Below are 20,302 nucleotides of genomic sequence, written 5' to 3' on the forward strand. Positions count from 1 at the left end.
AATATTATAGTAAGGATGAAAATTAAACCATAGTTTTGTTCTAAAGTATGAAAACATTTTAAGACTTTTCAAGACCCCAGGGACACCCTGGATTATAATAATACATACATATTATATGGTATTAAAGTGACTTAGTCTGCTACATTTTTTCCCCATAAGCATGTTAACATTGATGAAATAACAACATATATATATATATATATTAAAAAAAAAAGAAGATTCTAATGGTTTCCACTACAAATACCATTAAACCCATCTGACTTTAGCCATCAAAAACTAGTAGGCTATATTTTTATGGGACCATATAAGGATTTATTGGTTACAACATGGCACAAATAGAAGGCAAAATTACAAAATACAGTTTCTATTAAAACCAAAATAACTTCCATTATGCCATTACAACCAGGGTGCAAATTATTCATTGACAACCGATGGGGGAGGGTCATGTCAAGTTTTACGATTATGTTCAATGCCCTAGTGAAACAAATTTTTATGTTAAATTCAATTACACCTAATTTACATGTTACACAAGCAAAAAACTTGTTTACAAATCTTGCATACAAACTTTGCATCTAGTTTTACGGACACAAGAAACTTATAGGCTCGACGCCAGTAAAAATCGCACGGGTTTAAATCCGGAAAAAAGTTTTGAAAAACGCTGACGATAACACAACTGAAAAGCGTCCCGGTGTGTTCAATTAAGCCTTTACGCTGTCTGTTGGTGCTCTAGGTTTGCCAGTTTCAAACCGCTGAATTAATATTTTTGGCGTAAACATGCATTCACAATCGTATGAACCATTGCAGGGGTGCTCAAATGTACATTTACGTGATCTATTATTTCAATTATTGATATTATTTAAGACACACAACAGAGCCAACTATTTCTTAACTATTAAAGGACAGACCCTCCACATGCATGTTGTTTTGATGTCCTTCAGGGGGAATAAAACGTTAATTAGGGGGGTTTGTTCCCCCACTAATTCGCACCTTCATAACGTCTGATGGTTCTACTGTAATGGAAAGAGCCTACATATTGAGCCAACGTACACAAATGCAGTGTGGCCTACGTGCTTAGTCTGACCTGAGTTGTTTATGAACTATGATTAAGCTGATACAGTAAAACGGTGTCCTCATTTATGTACATTCTTCCTTAATCATTAAATCAGGACGGGACGTCAGAGGACACGACCTGAACTCATCCATGCGTGCGAATTACGAAACGCTAAAATCCAGCAAGCAGAACAGGACAAAGTCGCTGAGACCTTGTTTTGTATGACAAGGAGAGACCAATCAGATAAAAAAACAGGGTTAGCTTGCTTTCCAAAGACTTTGGCTTGCGTTTGGATTAGTTGGCACATTTATTGTGACTTGAGTGGTAACCAGTCTATGGTGGTTACTAGATTTCTAAATCAGTTCTTAATAAAACTAACGTTATAGGAGTTAAAAAATAAAAAAACGGGGTAATAACATAAACTTTGCATGATCAGTTCATCAATACTTAAGTGATGTGAAATACTGAATGATTATTTCATAAAGACTGGACCGCATTATGAAAAACTGACTCGCTGCTGTCTGCTGCCCTCTATTGTGTGTAAGTGGAACTACCAGATACACCAAAAACTACGACAAAAGCTAGTCTATACCAGGGGTCACAAACCTTTTTAAAACTGAGAGCTACTTCTTGAATAGGGCTACTAGTTTGATACACACTTCTCAAATAACAAATATGCTCAATTTACTTTTAATTATATATTATTGATACTCCTCTATGTGAAGACACTGATCATGTTAATGATTTCTCACAACAGTTGTCAACAATGATTTAACAAGGCAGGAAACAGATACATATCAATATATGCAACACTTTATTTCTATAAACCTCTGCAAGTATTTTACATTTTCAAATGATAATTTTTACAATATTTTCCGTAGCCACTTACATTTTTTAAGAAATCATGCACTACGGTGTACCATATTTGTGCAGATTATCAACTGTGTAACATAAATGAGCTTTCAGATTTTACTGAAGTTATCAAACAATTACCAAATCTACAGCATTTTTAACATAGCCGGCACTCTTGTGATCCTCGCAGGTGACCTGATGCCCCGCAGGCACCTTGTTGGTGACCCCTATATACATTACATATACTGTTTATAAATATTGGACAGCAATGTTTCCGCTACAATAATTTTCAATTTTATTTGTTTTATATAACATTTATTTCTTTTTAAAATCATTGTTTACTCCTCACATTACTCGCTAATGTTTCTTTGCATCTTAAACTCTTGCTGAATACTTTTGTACCTCACAAAAATAAGACTTCTGTTTTAAAATCGGTACCCTTTAAACTACAGAGACAACATGTACAGTTTACAAAGACAAAACAAAACACAACAAGTAGTTTAGCAATAGCATACAGAAACATGTGCTAAACATAGCCTAACGAACGTTGTGCTAAAATGCTAAAAACATATAGCCTATAGGCTACCTCATGGTTGTGACAAATCAGACTCAAGCTAGTTTATGGTTTAACATAAGATTCAAGCAGTTAATGAAATAACTCGCTCATCCTAGTGTAAAAAATAACTAAATTAGGAACAAATATACCCTGTTAGATTTATAAAATACAGTTAAATGCATTTTGACTGCAGTTAGACATTTTAAACCCTGAGACAATCTAAACACAATGTGTAATGTATTATTAATGATCAGTGAAGGTGATGAAGATGATGATCAAGAGGATGCCGGTTTCTCACAGATCCATGGCAAAGACATGTGGCAGGGTGCATCATACCAGCTCTTTATAGCCACACGGGTCAAAACATCAGTCTTTATCATGTAGCCACAGTCTTCATCAATATGGTTATTGGGCTCGCCGTCTTCCCAGAAACTATGGACAAAAAAGATGGTCTTACTAAAGGTACAGTAAATATTCACTATAAGATCTTTGTTATTTGCAGTTTTGAATAGTTTTGCATACAGACAATAATGCTGTCAATAAGATGCCTGTTTGCACAAATCCAAAAATATACAGTATTTACCCTGCTGAAAAATCCAGCTTAAACCAGTCTAGGCTGGTTGGCTGGTTTTAGCTGGTCAACCAGGCTGGTTTTAGAGGGGTTTTGGCCATTTCCAGGCTGGTTTCCAGCCATTTTCAGCCTGGTCTTAGCTGGTTAGGCTGGGAGATTACCAGCTTAAACCAGCTTGACTAGCCTAGCAGGCTGGGAGCCCAGCCAAAACCAGCTATGTCCAGCTTAAACCAGGCTGGTCAAGCTGGTTTTAGCTGGATTTAGCTGGTCATTTTCCAGCCTGACCAGCTAAGACCAGGCTGGAAATGGCTGGAAACCAGCCTGGAAGTGGCCAAAACCCCTCTAAAACCAGCCTGGTTGACCAGCTAAAACCAGCCAACCAGCCTAGGCTGGTTTAAGCTGGATTTTTTAGCAGGGTAGTCAGTCAGACAACTAGTTTTCTAATGATGTCCGTCTTTGAACATGTATGAGCATAATAATTCTTATTTTATAATTAAATTTCCTCCCTTCAGGTTTTTTTTGCACACAAAATAGATGTTGCCGATGTTTGGAATTTATAATTAACCAGACTGTGATAAAAACTTACTTGAAATGCGTCAAATAAGCACAAAATAAAATGTGGATGCGTTATTATTGTACATATGAACAGTTTTCTGAAATATTCCCTCTTTTATAATTATATATTCATGATGTGAACTATCAATTTCTGATTCCTAAGCACTCAGATTAATAGAAATCAGATTGTATTAATTAAAAAGCATGAAGGAGATATAAATAAAAATGTTTGTAAGCAAAATCTAATTTTTCAAATGAAGTGGGAAGTGGAACAGATGATTCAGTGCATAACCATAAGACAATGTGATCATATTGAGAAGTTAAAAATACGATTCAGCAGTTTTAACTGGTCTTGCTCATGTGAGGTTCATCATAGAGGATCTGTAGTGATCTGAGAGCAAAAGCTGTTATTCTTACCCTCCCACCAGTTTGGTTCCGTCCACCCAGTGCCAGTCGTCTTCTACTTTTTCATCACTAATGCCAAACCAGAAAGCGTTCCAGTATCCGCGGGGCAGTAGGTCCCATATGAATGTCTTTATCAGGGTCAGAAAAGGTCAAATATTTCAACTGAGAACACTTCCTCTATTGAATATTGCAGGACAGAATGTTAATGTTCTCCTTAAAAACCCACATAGAAAGTCTAAATCACACATGAGCAATATCACACGAGTAGCAGTGCGATATGGTATATCAGCACTGGTGGGAGGCCTGTGTTGGTACGAGGCTGCAGGCCCACCAGTGCTAATATACAGCCATATCGCACTGCTACTCGTGTGATATTGTGTTTATACAACAGTTGGACGGCATAATCGTGTATATAAAAAAGAGAATCAAACACGGAGAGTCTAAAAACCCCTTTATATTAGGAACTACTTTCCTCTGCCATTCATTCAAATCTGCAGTTGACGTCAAAACAGCAGAAGCCGTTACTAATTCACTAACGTCACTTTAGAGCTAGTGTTTGAATGATCCTCTAGGGTAATGTCTAAAATGATGACAATACAGCTGACACACAGATGACATACAGCTGATTTGGCTCACGTTTTAAGATTATAAGGCTACAGTCTACAGTATTTCTCTGTTGCAATTGGGATATCACAATAATTAACCCTGAAAAAAGCAGCACAATCACCAGACTGATGTCGTGTGATTGTGGGTGTTTTCCTGGAGAAATAACAATACGGGAGGGTTGCGGGAGATTGGTCTGAAATACGGGAGACTCCTGGGAAAAAGTGTTTGCAGGTATGCGTAGCAGTTTAATAGTGATTTGATCCGCTGTAGTTAGATATTAGGCTGTTTTAATCTCCTAAGAACTTATTATGCAGTCATGTCGCCATCTTGTGTATAAACAACGTCAACTATCTTTGGTCAGCTCAGTATGGCAGGCTGAATATTTAAAATAAGCACTATTCCTATAAATAAACTGCATAGTTGCAATCTAAACAACTACATTCTAGTTGTTTAGGGGGGTTGTTGTTGGTTGTTGTGGGCAGAGTAATACAGGCTGTTATTGCAAAATATTGCACTGCCATCAGCCAATCAGACTCAAGAACCAGACCAAACTGTTGTATAAATTGTATATATATATATATATATATATATATATATATATATATATATATATATATATATATATATATATATATATATAAATTGTATATATACATACATATATACATACACACATATATATATATATATATATATATATATATATATATATATATATATATATATATGTATATATATATATATATATATATATATATATATATATATATATATATATATATATATATATATATATATATATACATACATACATACATACATACATACATACATACAACAACTGTCTGGTTCTCGAAACTGATTGGCTGATAACCGTGATATATTTAAGTAATATCAGCACCCTTACAGCCTCTTTACCCTTTGTGTATTACTCCGCCCACATACAACCAACAAAAAGCAGACACTACAGATCAAAGCTTAAAGATGCTTGTTCAACTGTTTAACTGTCAGCTTATGATTCGAATCCAACGCAGAAGAAAGTAGTTCCTCATACAAAAGAGTTTTTAAGACTCTCCATGTTTGATTTTGTTTTTATATACACACTTATGCCGTCAAACTGTAATATAAACGCAATATCTCGTAGCACAAACACTCGTAGCAGTGCGATATGGCTGTATATCGGCACTGGTGGGGCCACTAATGCACGCCTCCCACCAGTGCGATATATAGCCATATCGCACTGCTACTCGTGTGATATATATATAATATATATATATATATTACTAAATATACCAAATATTACTCATATCTACTGGTTAAAAAAACCAATGTTGCTCAATGGCATTTAAAACTGATCAGGTCCTCACTTGTTCCTCAGCTGTGAGGATGATGGCCAGGTGTCCTCCGTATCTCTTGCAGTACGTCTGACTGTCTGTCCAGCTCCTGGTGGTCACTGAGATGAAGTAGCAGCTGCCATTAAAATGCTTCCAGTTTTGAGGACAAGGACTTGTGGTCGGCGCTGGAGTGGTTCGGGGTGCAGGAGTCACCTCTAAAAAGACCCAAACACGTTCATATTATGAAACGCAACAGATATTGTCTGCATCCAAAATCAACCCTCATTCCCGATCCCCTGCATTAGCATTCAAATTCGAGCACTGAATGCACTGGAAAAAGTGTGTTTTGTTTGTGTTTTGCTGCTTGATAAATCCCTCAGATGTATTAGGTTTGCAACCTCTGGGTCAGAGGAACATTTAGCGAGCTGTCTGTATGTAATAAAACAAAGTATTTTGATTTCTAAATGTTTAATTTTACATTCAAAAGGCGCCTATCATGCAAAATCTACTTTAAGAGGCTGTTTGTACAGAAATGTGTGTAGGTATTAGGGTTGTTGCCATACTGGAATTCGATATCAATAAGAGCTTCACACAAATCATGAAGAATTTTTTTTTTTAATTCTGAGGTACACTTGAACCGAAAGAGGAGGGTTTCATGACCCTATAAGATACAGCTATTGTTTGTTGCTAACACAAACGCATGTGATTGCACTTTACTAACCACACTTAGTGACTTTATCCTTGAGCTGCAACAGCTCTTTCTGTAGTTCACTCTTCTCTTTCTCCAGTTCACTCTTCCTTTTCTCCAGTTCACTCTTCTTTTTCTCCAGTTCACTTTTCTCTTTCTCTAGTTCCCTCTTCTTTTTCTCCAGTTCACTCTTGTCTTTCTCCAGTTCACTCTTCTCTCTCTTGGCCGTCTGCAGCTCAGTGGTCAGAGCTGTTACATTAATGGAGCCTGTCTGCTGGTGTGCTGCAGCAGCACTGGAGGAGGAATCCTGACCTGATGAACTGGTCTTGCCTTGAACAGAAGAGGAAGAGTAAAGCAGATGTGCGTAAACAGACATGTGAGAGATATAAAGAAATGAGGACCGGAAGATCATGAGTTTGCAATTGCAATCATATTGTTGCAATTGGCTTACACAAGAAAGGAAGTCAAAATTTTTAGCCGTCCTGTGAATTTTATATTTTTTTTATTTCGGCTGTGGGGGAAACCAGAGCACCCGGAAGAAACCCACGCCAACATGGGGAGAACAAAACTCCACACAGAAATGCCAACTGGCCCAGCCAGGACTCAAACCAGCAACCTTCTTGTTGTGAGGCAATAATGAGCCAAATAAATTAAATGTAAAATATTTAAATAAAAAATTTAAATATTAAAATAAATTGTTAAATCAAAATTAGGTCAAATCGACAGCTGTGAATCAAAATCGAATCAAACCTGCAAATATATGTAATTTGCATCTGCCCTATACTTGTTGTTGATTGTTAACCACAATCTAAATTACAGAAGCTTTATGAGTGAAAAAGCAGAAGTACCAGCGTGAAGACCTGTGACCACCAGGACCAAGAGCAAAATCAGGCAGAAGGCAGTCAGACACGCTGTTGCCACCTTGAAGGGTTCTTGGCAAAACCTCTTTCTATGTTTTCCTGGATTCTGAAACACTGAAGACACAAAAACACAGTTAAAGTTAGTATTCAAATATTTCCCAAATGATGTTTAACAGAGCAAATAAGTTTTTACAGTATGTCTGATAATATTTTTTCTTCTGGAGAAAGTCTTATTTGTTTTATTTCAGCTAGAATAAAAGCAGATCTTATTTTTTTAAAACTATTTTAAGGTCAATATTATTAGCCCCCTTAAGCAATATTTTTTTAATCACCTACAGAACAAACTATTGTTATACAATAACTTGTCTTATTAACCTAGTTTAAGCTTTTAAATGTCACTTTAAGCTGAAAAATATCTAGTGAAATATTATTTACTGTCATCACGGCAAAGATAAAATAAATCAATTATTAGAAATTAGCTATTAAAACTATTATGTTTAGAATTGTGTTGAAAAAAATCTTCATGTTAAACAGAAATTGGCGAAATAAATATACAGGGTGGCTAATATTTCAGACTTCAACTCTATATACAGGGCTCAGTAATTGAGTGCACCCCATTTTGAAGATGAATATTTTTATCCATTTCTCAGTGAATATAGGCAATGTATTTTGGTGCATTTAAACAAAACAGATTTATTAAACAGATATTTATGAAAATAACATTTTAGTCACCAAACATGTTTACAAATTGAAAGATAATACAATTAAATTCAAGCAAAATATAGCAAAAATAAATTACAACTTACCAAATTTCAACCATTTTTTTCTATTTTTTTGCTTCTCTTAATTTTTCTTCTTTTTTAAAACTTCTAATAAATATTTTTCTATAACATGTACTAGTTTTGGACCGTTGTCATAAATTATTTTGTTAGATAAGCTCCAGATTTGGTTTCAGTACTGACTAATCTAATGAGTAAAATATAATATTGTAGAGCTTCCTATTAAAAATGACAGTCATATAAAAATGACTCACGTTTCCACAATGGTAAACAAAGATTGCATAACATTTCTTTGACATGGAATCGAAACTTTTTAAACAGCTTTGATGAGCGAATCATTTACAGCGTTTGGTCAGGATAACTCAAACCCTGAGAGTATTGATCTGTGCTTTATCCAGTTATGCTGAATGGCTGACAAGCTGGACTTTCAAGGCTTAAATCTCCACAAAAATGTGACCAACTGGACATTTATGGAGCATCCCAGATATAAAGACTGTCAAAAAATGTAATGAATGTTCACTTTTTGAAAATTCTCAGCTTCTCTTATTTTTTTTTAACTATGGGATTAATATCTGTTTAATTCAGTAAATGTTTTGGTATATTCTGTAAATATATTAAATTTGTAATTTTAAGTAAAAATACTGTGATTTAGAGCTTTTTTTTTTTTTTTTGTAGAAAACTAGTCGTAATAACAATTGTTTTTTGTTGTTGTTGTTGTTATGACCAAGCGGCAACCTCCCGCTCTCCTTCGTGAAGCAAATAAGTAACTGAAACTGCAATTCATCGAAATTCCGCTGGTCCTGGTTCCATTATAGAGCAAATACCTATTGACCCCACTGTTAAAATGGCCAACATTGCAGCAGAAAAAAAGGGGTTTACAGCCTGGTACACCGAACAATTTTGTTGCATATAGCTAATATTACCCTTCATGACAACTGTAAGCAGGTACATTTTTTATAACTCATTTGTTTCATTTATATTAAGTTATATTAAGTCTGCATAATTAAGGGCGTGGCCCCTTCAGTAACAGCTAGGTCTTGCTGGTCGCAGTCACTTCACCTCAGCTGATTCCAGCTGATTAGATGCTGAACTCAGCATATACATTGTTATACATATACATATTTTTGTTTTATGTGGTTTTATACAGTCATTTGCCTTTTGGAATTATTTCTTACTATTATCAGATGATATGGGTTGCTGTGTGCACTTATTTGTGCTCACGAACCATTCACGCGGCCTCCATTTCCCAGGTGAGTGAAATTATATACTTATATACCATCTCTATAAATGTATTTGTTTTAATTAAGATCATTTATAATTTTCTTTAGACCTGTAATGCACTCCAGAATCTGACAGATTGATTAACTTAGCTGTATGCTTTACAATGGTCATCTGAAATTCTGTCTTACGGTGTTATGCCTAGATTTCATAAATAGCCTTGCATTTACTAACACAGACTGTATTTTAAGTGTTTGGAAGTAATTTCTTCCTGTAGAAAAACGTCATAAGAACAATGCTTAGTGGCTCAATGTATTACAACAACTTCCCAGGTACTGCAGATTGCAATGTCCCGAATTTTGCTTGCCAATCTTAAGCCAATTTTAATGGTGAGTTTTGGTTTTATTTGTAATTTCCCCAACAAATCGCAGAACCCAGGGGACCAAAGGGAGTGCTCCGACTTACAGCTTCTTTTGCGTTCTTCAGAAACCTATGGGTGTCGTCACGAATACTACGTCCATATCTTTTACAGTACTGGTTGCGACTGAAAAATCAGGGTTATTCCATATTGACTTGAAATATTGATTTCTTAACTCTTGTGAAGTTTTGTGTCGTCGAAAAATCTATATAAACATATGAAAACAAGGCAGCTTTTTTGTTATTTACTAATTGCAAATTTATGCAAAAATGTTAATGTTAAATCTTACTTATTTTTCTTAGAATAAAGTAAACCATACACTGTAAAAAATCCTGGTTGCCTTAAATTTTTAAGTTGAATCAAATTAACCTTATGAGTCCACTGAACTTATATTATGTTAAACTGACTTAAAACAGCTTGCGTAACTTATAAAATTAAGTTAAGCATGATTAAATTAGTTTAATAAGTTGCAATGACCTAAAACATGTGCTGTTAGGACGTATTGATCATATAATTGTTTGCAGTGTACTTGTTTATAAGTTACTTGATCAGATTTCAATAATATAAAATTGTAAGATATTTTAATTAAATCAGAAACATATAGACAATTTATTTAATGTATTTTCTTCTTTACTTTTTCATGATTTGTTTACAACTGGTGTGAAGAAAAATACATATAAACAATAGTTAAAGTAAACGTTCGATTAAAATTATGGTTACACGCATGTTTACTCAAATTGTCTTACCTGAATATCGCAGCTCTGCACCGCTGTAGTCATCATCGGGTCCGTCAATGAGATTGTTGTGGATTTCTTCTCTGTATGCAGACATTGCTCACGTTTGCACATGCACACTAACACAAACATGAAGCGCACTCTGACCACCGCAGAGGTTGCTCAACTGCAGGGCTGTTTTTAATCAAGCCTGTGGTGGATGTGGATTGGTCGACATTGTAGATCTCATGACAGAGATCCAGATGTTTGCACAGTCAGGAAACATCACGAGCAATTTCCTAAAAGTGCTGTTACGTGAACAAGCTATAAGTCACTTCGCTATAATTATTATTTGATTTCACTTCTTGTAACCCTTTAGCCTTATCCTGGGTTTCTGTAACTATACCATGAGCGGGAAAGTTCATGACTGAAGCCTTCATATTGCTCAATTTTTGGTTGGTGATTTTTTTATCTTCACTGATTTTATGGTTGCCAGTACTAGTTTCCTTAATCCTAAGTACTTATTTAAGACGACCTATTTTGCAAAAATCACTTTTTATAAGGGGTTTAAACACAGTTTTGTGGCAACGGTCTCTAATGGGAAAATTAATTAAATGTTTTAGGCAAGGCAAGGCAAGTTTATTTAGATAGCACATTTCATACACAGTGGCAATTCAAAGTGCTTTACATAAACAGGAATAAAGACAAGTTTAGGAACATAAAATTCAGACCATAAAAATTATTAAAAACAGACAAAAACAAAATAAAATGAGTTAAAATAGGTTTTAAAAGAATGAAAAAGAAAACGAAGAGAATCACACTTGATAAAGCAGTCTGCAAAAACACTATGATTGACATTCTCCCTTTGAAGATGTCATCAGAAGAAGAAAACCCCGCCGATTAGTGACCATCTCTCCCTCATTAGCAAAACAGCCCTGAGTAAGAAGCAGTCGTCCGCCATTAGAGTTTTCAAACCATACCTGCTAAAGATACTTTCAGTGTCTAACAGGATTATAAATGTGGAGTTTTAGGATTCACAAATGAACATTACTCTTCAAAGACTGCCTTTTTCTGGGCCACTTCTTATGACATTTTCAGTTTTTTTACAGAGATAATGGGCTGTATTTGAATGATCTTGGCACAAAACTTAAAGCGCATGGCGTAAAAGCATTAAGGTCGTGTCTGAGTCTACTTGCTGTTTTAAGGACGGAAAAATATGCTCTGCGCACCGGCGCATGGTCTAACAGGGTTGTGCTTATTTTATTAATGAGTTATGGGTGTGTTTTGAACATAAAGTGCAATAAACTAATCAGAGTCTCATCTCCCATTCCCTTCAAGAGTCAGTTGTGTCACACCTTTTTTAAGAGAAAAAAAACTGCACACTTCTCTAGTGAGAAAACATTTAAACAAACCATCTGCAGGGCAAGGATAAAGAATGAGCCTCCTCCATTTGGCCTCTTTACTTGTTCTTTCTCTTTACTCCTTTACTTTAGTGGAGTAAGGAAAGGGTGTAAACTCACTCCACTGAAGACATCCATTACCCTGCATATTTAATTTAGTTTGTAATTCAGTTATTATTTCCAGCAAACGAATAAATGAACAATAATAATGAAGTGTGGTCAAAAAACTGAGTTATATCCAAACACACATCCTAATCTTATGCCCTATATAGTGAGGCAGAAGTCTCCAAAACCCGACAGGTGGACAAATCTAAACTTGTTTTTATTAAAACCAATATAAATATGCATATAATAAATAATACTGCTAATAATAATAACATTAGACAAATGCTAATTTTCATGAACAAATGGAAAAAAGCCCCCACGGTGAAGAAGGCATGGAGGCAGTGTTTTTTATATTTATGTAGTAAATAATGATTTTTGTAACATTTTAATCCTTTATTTTTTTATATGTAAATATATTTGCATATTGATGTACATCCAGTTTGTCTTAAGGAATTAGTGTTAGTGTTTCAGACCTGCATAGGCACATCATAACACGCTCTGTGCTGGACTTTAGAGCACCTTTTAGTTGGTCCATGGCGCAGTCTATTTTAGTTCCTCAAAACAGGAGGCGCCTTAACACATCCTACCCTTTTTAGACCGGCACACACGAGTCCACAAAGTAGCGCATATGAATTTGCTATTTAAACAACATGGCGCAAAACATGAAAATTAGGGTTGCGCTGATCTGACAATAGCAACAAATTGCGCCAAACACATTTTGCACCTTATTGCGCTGGATGTACGATAGGGCCCAAATTTAGTCTTGGTTTGAATCTGCCACTATGCTCATTCATAGGTGTTTGTAGCTCCACCTTTTTATTAAAAAGAGCAAAATCTCATTTAAATTTAAAGTGACAGTCACCAAAATTACAGAACTTGGGTCAAAGCCTTAAAGTCGCCATGGGTAATTTCCTAATTTATTTCATAATTTTTAAATCTAAACAGAACATATAACTTTGAAACATATTAACTAATGCAGTAAAACATTTGAAATGATAACTTATTGCAATTAAAACATAAACAATCATATTTACAACACAGCGAAGTTCAATGCGGCATACACTAGTCATACCGAATCTGCCCTTGCCTTGATTCCCTTACTAAAGTCTCTGCATTGTCCTCCATCCGTCAGGTGACAGTATGTACATTTTAAACTGAATTAAGGCACTTAGATTAAAACATTTAAGTTCAGCAAGCCTTTTTTGTAGCCTTTACAGTTAAACAAACAAATAAAAGGTTACATTAAATTTGAAATTACAATGTCTATCGCCATCATTATACCTTTCTTCTCTGATGGGATGACGGACCAAGTCAGAGGTTACCATGAGCCAATTTTGGCCTGCGGACCCTAGCTTAGGCATCTCTGGATTACATCAATAAGGATTCACGTATTAAAGTAAACCGGGTTCTATTGGACTCCCGCTAAACACAACAAACATAGCTATAACACAGCTTCACCACTAGATGGAGGCATATGCATGATTCAGGATAACCAAATAGTACAGTTGAAGTGAAATTATTAGCCCCCCCTTTTTATTTTTTCCCCAATTTCTGTTTGACGGAGAGACTTTATTTCAACACATTTCTAATCATAATAGTTTTAATAACTCATCTATAATAACTGATTTATTTTATCTTTGCCATGATGACAGTAAATACTATTTTACTAGATATATAAAATTATTACTAGATAATTTTGACCTTAAAATGTTTTTAAAAAAAATTAAAAACTGCTTTTATTCAAGCCGAAATAAAACCAATAAGAATTTCTCCAGAAGAAAAAATATAATCAGACATAATGTGAAAAATTCCTTGCTCTGTTAAACATCATTTGGGAAATATTTTAAAAAGAAAAAATAATTCAAAGGGGGGCGAATAATTCTCACTTCAACTGTATGTAAGCCCAAAACTTGTTAAAATGCCATAAAATATCTCCAACTTAAAAGATGAACACAAAAACATAAAGAATCTCTTGTAGTTATATTAGTAATTTTAAAATAATATAGTAAAACAGACCAAACTGACCAGATTAAAGATATATTCTGTCATTTTTCCGCCAGAGGACACAAACAAACACACAAATTGTAATGAAACTTTCATATAGAGCAGCGAGTTTACTGTTGAGCCCAGCTCAAGTTCCAAACAGGAAAAATAAATCTTACAACTTGTTTTGTTGTATGATCTGAATATGCTTTATGTAGGAAACAGTCATAAGAAAATTGTCCCATTAGCAAAATATCATATACAGTATATGCATAGCTGTTAATAAAAACATCAACAATCACATTTAGAGTGATTTTGTAATATCTTTAAAGCTTTAGGAATATGACATTGTCATTTCAGTGTCTTGTACTGATTTTAAAATAAAATATAGAAGTTTTAAAAATCTAATAATAAATAAAATCACAATTGTATTTTGGTTATAAAGCTGTTGAATGAGCATGTTTGCTGCCGATATCACTTTGTTGCGTTTGACCCTGGTTAAAGTTTGCAGAAATATGAAAGATGGAGTGTATTTAGGCTCGAGAATGAGAGGAGGTGATATCTCCGGAATTCATAAACACTGTTAGTCCTCATATCAGAGCCTTTCCATCTGAAGGACACACTGAGATTCAAAAAATCCGACCATTATCGTCATTATGACGGAGTTTGTGTGTGTGTGTTTTCATTAGGAGAAGACGGCTAGGCACCAAAGTGTTCTCAGAAGATAGCTGATGAAGATACTGTAACTGAAAAGCATCATAAATTATGATAAAAGAAAGTTTAGATATGAAAATGATGTGGTCAGAATTTAGAAGAGTCAATGTACAAAACATTATATTTAGATTTTGATGAAATGTTTGCCATTAATCACTATTTATATAACTATTACTATAGGCCTGTCACAATAATCAATATATCGACTTATCGCAGAACACATGGACATGATTTTAATCATTTTTGGTGATGCAATATATATCGCCCATACATAAAAACCAATACTAGCACCATTTCAGCTAATTATGCAACATCTCTATCTCCACTGAAGGTGTTAGTTTAGTTAAAACGCTATAGTATTTACTATAAATTACTTTTGAGTAACTAGAAGTTACTTTTTATCATGCACTTTTTTGTAAACATTTATCATTATTTACTTAGGGTATGCATTTCACATTCTGATTCCAGTGCCTGATTAACTATAATTAAATGAAACATGATGTGTTCTTCGGATGTGTGTGCTTGCATCGTGATTGTATTATATTGTAATTCTGCAATTCATTATGTAATGAGCAGCATAAAATGGGTAAAGTGACAATATTATTGTTTATACTATATTATTATTATTTATTTTGGAACAATATATTGTATAACAAAAAATAGATATCACAGGCCTAATTACTATTGCTTTTAACAAATTCTTAAGGCTAAACAAAATCTGTTAATTAATTAACAGTTTCTGTATCTTATAATTTACATGTCTGTACATTTATTGTAATGAATTACTTTATGGGATGTTGATCTTTGCTCTGTTGACTTTTGATGTAGAAAATTCAGTATATATATATATATATATATATATATATATATATATATATATATATATATATATATATATATATATATATATATATATATATATATAAATATTAATAAAACTATTAACAATGTCAAAATTTAAATGTTGTATTAAGATTTTTTAACTCTACATCAAATAAAATGATGAATATTTAATGTCATTGGTGTGTCTTTGCTGTATATTGTCATTCATTTTTTATGGCAGTGTCATAAATTGCATCCTAATTCTGTAATATATCATCGTTTGTACATGCAACTTCCGCAAATATGTCAATACAGATGCTGAACCTTTCCATTTAATGTCTTCTTAATGACAATGACAAATTCAGTATGAAAGACAATGACTGCCAAAACATTTAAACAACTGCTGTATTTACTAGTATATTTGTATTTGTGATGGAGTATTATATATATTTATTCAATGTCATTGTGAAAAATATAATAACTGAAGAGTTCAGATGCAAAAAACATCTCAGTGCTGTCTGAAATTTCCATCAGAAATTAACATTTTTCTCTTTGTTTATGTTGAGATATTTCACTTTAAAGAACAGGAAAAAGGCTTATTCTTTGCCATAAAAGTGATGTTACTGAACATACACACGAGTCTAATAAAAAAACACTAATTTTAAAGGAAAATTTCAGACGACGTTTAGAGGTTTTTGCATCTAAACTCTTTACATATACTGTATACAGCATCACACATTAGATCACTGTTTCAAGAAAATCCTGTCATACAAGGTCAAACTGTGTGTGCGTTGATTAACAAACTTCATTTGATTTTCATTCGACGATTTTTGGCCCCAGTCACCTTCCTTAACTCAGAACTGCTCATTATTGTATGATTCGTACACAACTTTAATACTTTTGGCCTGTTCAAATAGTATACCACGCAATAATAACAATAATGGCAATAATAAAGAAAAATTGGTAACACTTTACAATAACAGTACACGAATAACGATGTATTAATATGTAAACTAAACATTACTTTATTATGAATTAATGATGAGTTAAGATATGGACTAATCATGAATTAACTTTAAGTACAACATGAGTCACATGAGTTCATGTGTGAATAACGACTACCTTAATTACTTGTTAGCACTTGTTGTTAATTAATGTATTAATTAACATTTAAGTTTAGGCTAAATGTAACCAACATGAACTCATGAGCTGTTAATTATGTCATGACTTTACTTGGAGGGGCACATCACTATTAACTCATCCTCAACTACTTATGAACTCCTCTTCATGTTGATGTTGACAGAACACTTTTCTATTGTTATTCAGTGTAAACTCACTAGTTGGACGTGTATAAGGAGTTCATGAGTAGTTAAGAATTGGTTAATGATGATGTGCCCCTCCAAGTAAAGTCACAACATAATTATACATTAACATATCATGAGTTCATCATGGTTAAATTAAGCATTAGCTAATGTGGTAATTAATACATTCATTCACAAACAATCATGAACTAACAAGTAATTAAGGTAGCCATTATTCACACATGAACTGATGTGAATCATGTTGTAGTTAAAGTTAATTCATGATTAGTGCATATCTTAACTCATCATTAATTCATAACAAAGTAATGTTTAGTTTACATATTAATACATCATTATTTATGTACTGTTATTGTAAAGTGTTACCGAAAAATTTACCTCATCAAGCGCCACCACAATAACAAAAAGACATGTCAAGCCTGCAGAGGGAGCTGTAGTCCCTATTTTAATTTTAACGTCGACATTAATTTCAGTTTATAAACACAAATACATTACAGCATTATTTTATCACAAGATGTCAAAGCTTCTGAATGAGGACATAGCCACTTCGCACTTTTGAGCTTCATAAATTGTTATTATGAATGGTACCAGAAACACCACACAATTCACCCATCAGCCAACAACAAGCCTCAGCAGTGCAGTAAGTGAACGCTGAATGCAAACCTCTGTTCTTAATGGAAAGCTTTAAACTATAATGGACGCCAACACAATCTACGACCGCTACTCGCTCCGGAAACAAATGAAGCTGTCTCATTCTAATGGAACAGGCTAACATTAGTTCCTCATAAAACATTGATTTAACCTCTCAACCATGGCCACAACAAATCAAAATCGGTCTGGCATGTGGGCAGTGTGGAGTTTCTGAAGCTGGAATTATTAAACGTCAGAGCCACTTACCAATACGGAATTTTCTTGCCGCCTTATTGGAAAACATTGTCACTGGCAAACAGACTCTGATTAGTGACCCACAATCTAAAAGTGTGCCAAACCAAAACTTTCAGTTCTATATTAAGTGTTTTGCTCTCACCAATAAACCACAGTGTGCCTGCAAGCTGTTTGCATGGTAGTGATGCTAAAGGGAAAAAAATGGCATTGTGGGTAGAGCTTCAGCTAGATGGGGTGCCCAAACTTTTTCTTATGAAGGGCTAAAACCCAAACTTGATTAAGGGTGGTTGGATGAAATATAGCAGTTAAAATATACCAAGGTAAATATAAAATCTACCAAGTTAAATATACAAACTGTATGTCACGGTGGTGCAGTGGGTAGCACGATCGCCTCACACTGCAAGGTCGCTAAACATGTAAAACGTGCTGGATAAGTTGCTGGTTCATTTCGCTGTGGCAACCCTTGATTAATAAAATGACTAAGCAGAAAAGAAAACGAATGAATGTATTACATTAAAGCTACCATGATGGTTTCCTAATTTATAATTTTAATAAATAGAAAAAATGACTTTATTTGTATGAATAACTTTACATATTTGTACATTTTTAACGAACATCATAAAGTAAAAACATTAACAATAAAATTTATAACAGGATGGGGATCAATGTTGAATATACTAGTCAAGCTGCACTTGCCTTTGCCTTGATTTGCTCACCAATGTCTTGTGCATTGGCCTCTGTCCTTCGAGTGACAGTGCTGTATGTACACTTTTCGCATGTCACAAAAATCTGATCCATTCACAACCAGGGCTTGACATTAACATTCGCCAACCCGAACCCAACTCAGTTACAGCAAAAATACTGTATTTACATTTACTGCACCATTTATGTTGCTCTATATGTATTTACAGTATTGTATACCTTTACTGTAAAATATACAGTCATTTTTCATTTGAAAATACAGCAACATACTGCATAACTGCCCTACAGTAAATGTTTGCCAGTAGCTTACTGTAACTTAATTACAGCAAAAATACTGTATTTTATCAGTTACATACAGTAACAAACCTGTACAGTAACATACTGCATAACTGCCCTGCTGTAAAATACAGTTGATATCCCTGCTGAAAAATCCAGCTTAAACCAGCCTAGGCTGGTTGGCTGGTTTTAGCTGGTCGACCAGGCTGGTTTTAGAGGGGTTTTGTCCATTTCCAGGCTGGTTTCCAGCCATTTCCAGCCTGATCTTAGCTGGTCAGGCTGGAAAATGACCAGCTAAATCCAGCTAAAACCAGCTTGACCTGCCTGGTTTAAGCTGGACATAGCTGGTTTTGGCTGGGCTCCCAGCCTGGCTAGGCTGGTCAAGCTGGTTTTAGCTGGTCATCTCCCAGCCTGACCAGCTAAAACCTGGCTGGAAATGGCTGGAAACCAGCCTGTAAATGGCCAAAACCCCTCTAAAACCAGCCTGGTCGACCAGCTGAAACCAGCCAACCAGCCTAGGCTGGTTTAAGCTGTTTTTTTCAGTAGGGATTGCAGTAAAATACTGTGTAATTTACAAAAATCGTTAACAGTGTACATAAACTCTAATTTAAACACACAATCATGATGACATAACTTAGTTTAGTTTTGAAAGCAGTAAAATGGAGGGAAAAGGAGATTATAAAGTACTAAAATTTGACTAAAAAGATTAATATTTCAACCTAAACCTATAAAAATGCAGTCTAAATCCTCTGCCTGACACAACATGTTTGTGGCTGACATAGGCATGAATATTAGTCCATAACCCACCATCATCTCTCTTATTATATTCATCTTTAAAACAGGTCACAGGTGACTGTTGTGACACTCAGTTTCAGCTAAAAAAATGACTGGTGTGGGTTTCCTGTGACACACAATGCAAGACTGCAGAGCATGTGTGAGTCTAACTACACAAACAACAAATACCAGCTAAAAAAACCAGCAGAGACAAAACACAAGTGTGCTGTCATTAGGGCGTGAGTCACTAGGACTAGGAAACATTACGCAATGATCTCGAGAACCGTTGAAGCATTTACCTTTCAAATGACTGGATCACACCTGTCATTTACATGACTGTGCACTCGCTGACGATTATATATGATCACCGCTGTTTCTTTCCACAAACAGTATTTAATGGGGTAGCTCACCCAAAAAATTAACATTACCAATGATCTAGTGTCCAAACTCTGTCCTGGAGTGCCGTGTCCTGCATATTTTAGCTCCAACTTGCTTTAACACACCAGCAAGGATGTTACTAGAAAGCGCATAGGTCTCAAGCTCGATTCCTGGAGGGCCGCAGCTCTGTAAAGTTTTGCTCAAACCCTAATCAAACACAGCAGATCCAACTAATCAAGGTGTTCATGACTACTAGAGACTATTAAGCAGATGTGAGTTGGAGGAGGTTGGAGATAAACTATGCAGAGCATCGGCTCTCCAGAAATTGAGTTTGAGAC

At 34.7% G+C, this 20,302-nt stretch overlaps 2 protein-coding genes across 3 annotated transcripts in view; one reads left to right on the forward strand and one right to left on the reverse strand.

Moving 5' to 3' along the window:
• The window catches only part of jupb (junction plakoglobin b), a 304,080-nt gene that overhangs the window by 269,545 nt on the left and 14,233 nt on the right, over positions 1-20,302 (forward strand). The gene's annotated exons all lie outside the window — the stretch shown is intronic.
• zgc:174904 lies at positions 1,851-10,780 on the reverse strand. Of its 2 annotated transcripts, none has more exon segments than NM_001177451.1 (6): positions 1,851-2,891; positions 4,003-4,118; positions 5,964-6,145; positions 6,652-6,948; positions 7,467-7,592; positions 10,640-10,759. In NM_001177451.1, coding segments are annotated over 6 exon segments (963 nt in total). In that variant the 5' UTR covers positions 10,725-10,759; the 3' UTR covers positions 1,851-2,734.

The sequence above is a fragment of the Danio rerio genome, chromosome 19 (assembly GCF_052040795.2).
Source record: "Danio rerio strain M-AB ecotype USA chromosome 19, GRCz13ab, whole genome shotgun sequence".
Lineage (NCBI taxonomy): Eukaryota > Metazoa > Chordata > Actinopteri > Cypriniformes > Danionidae > Danio > Danio rerio.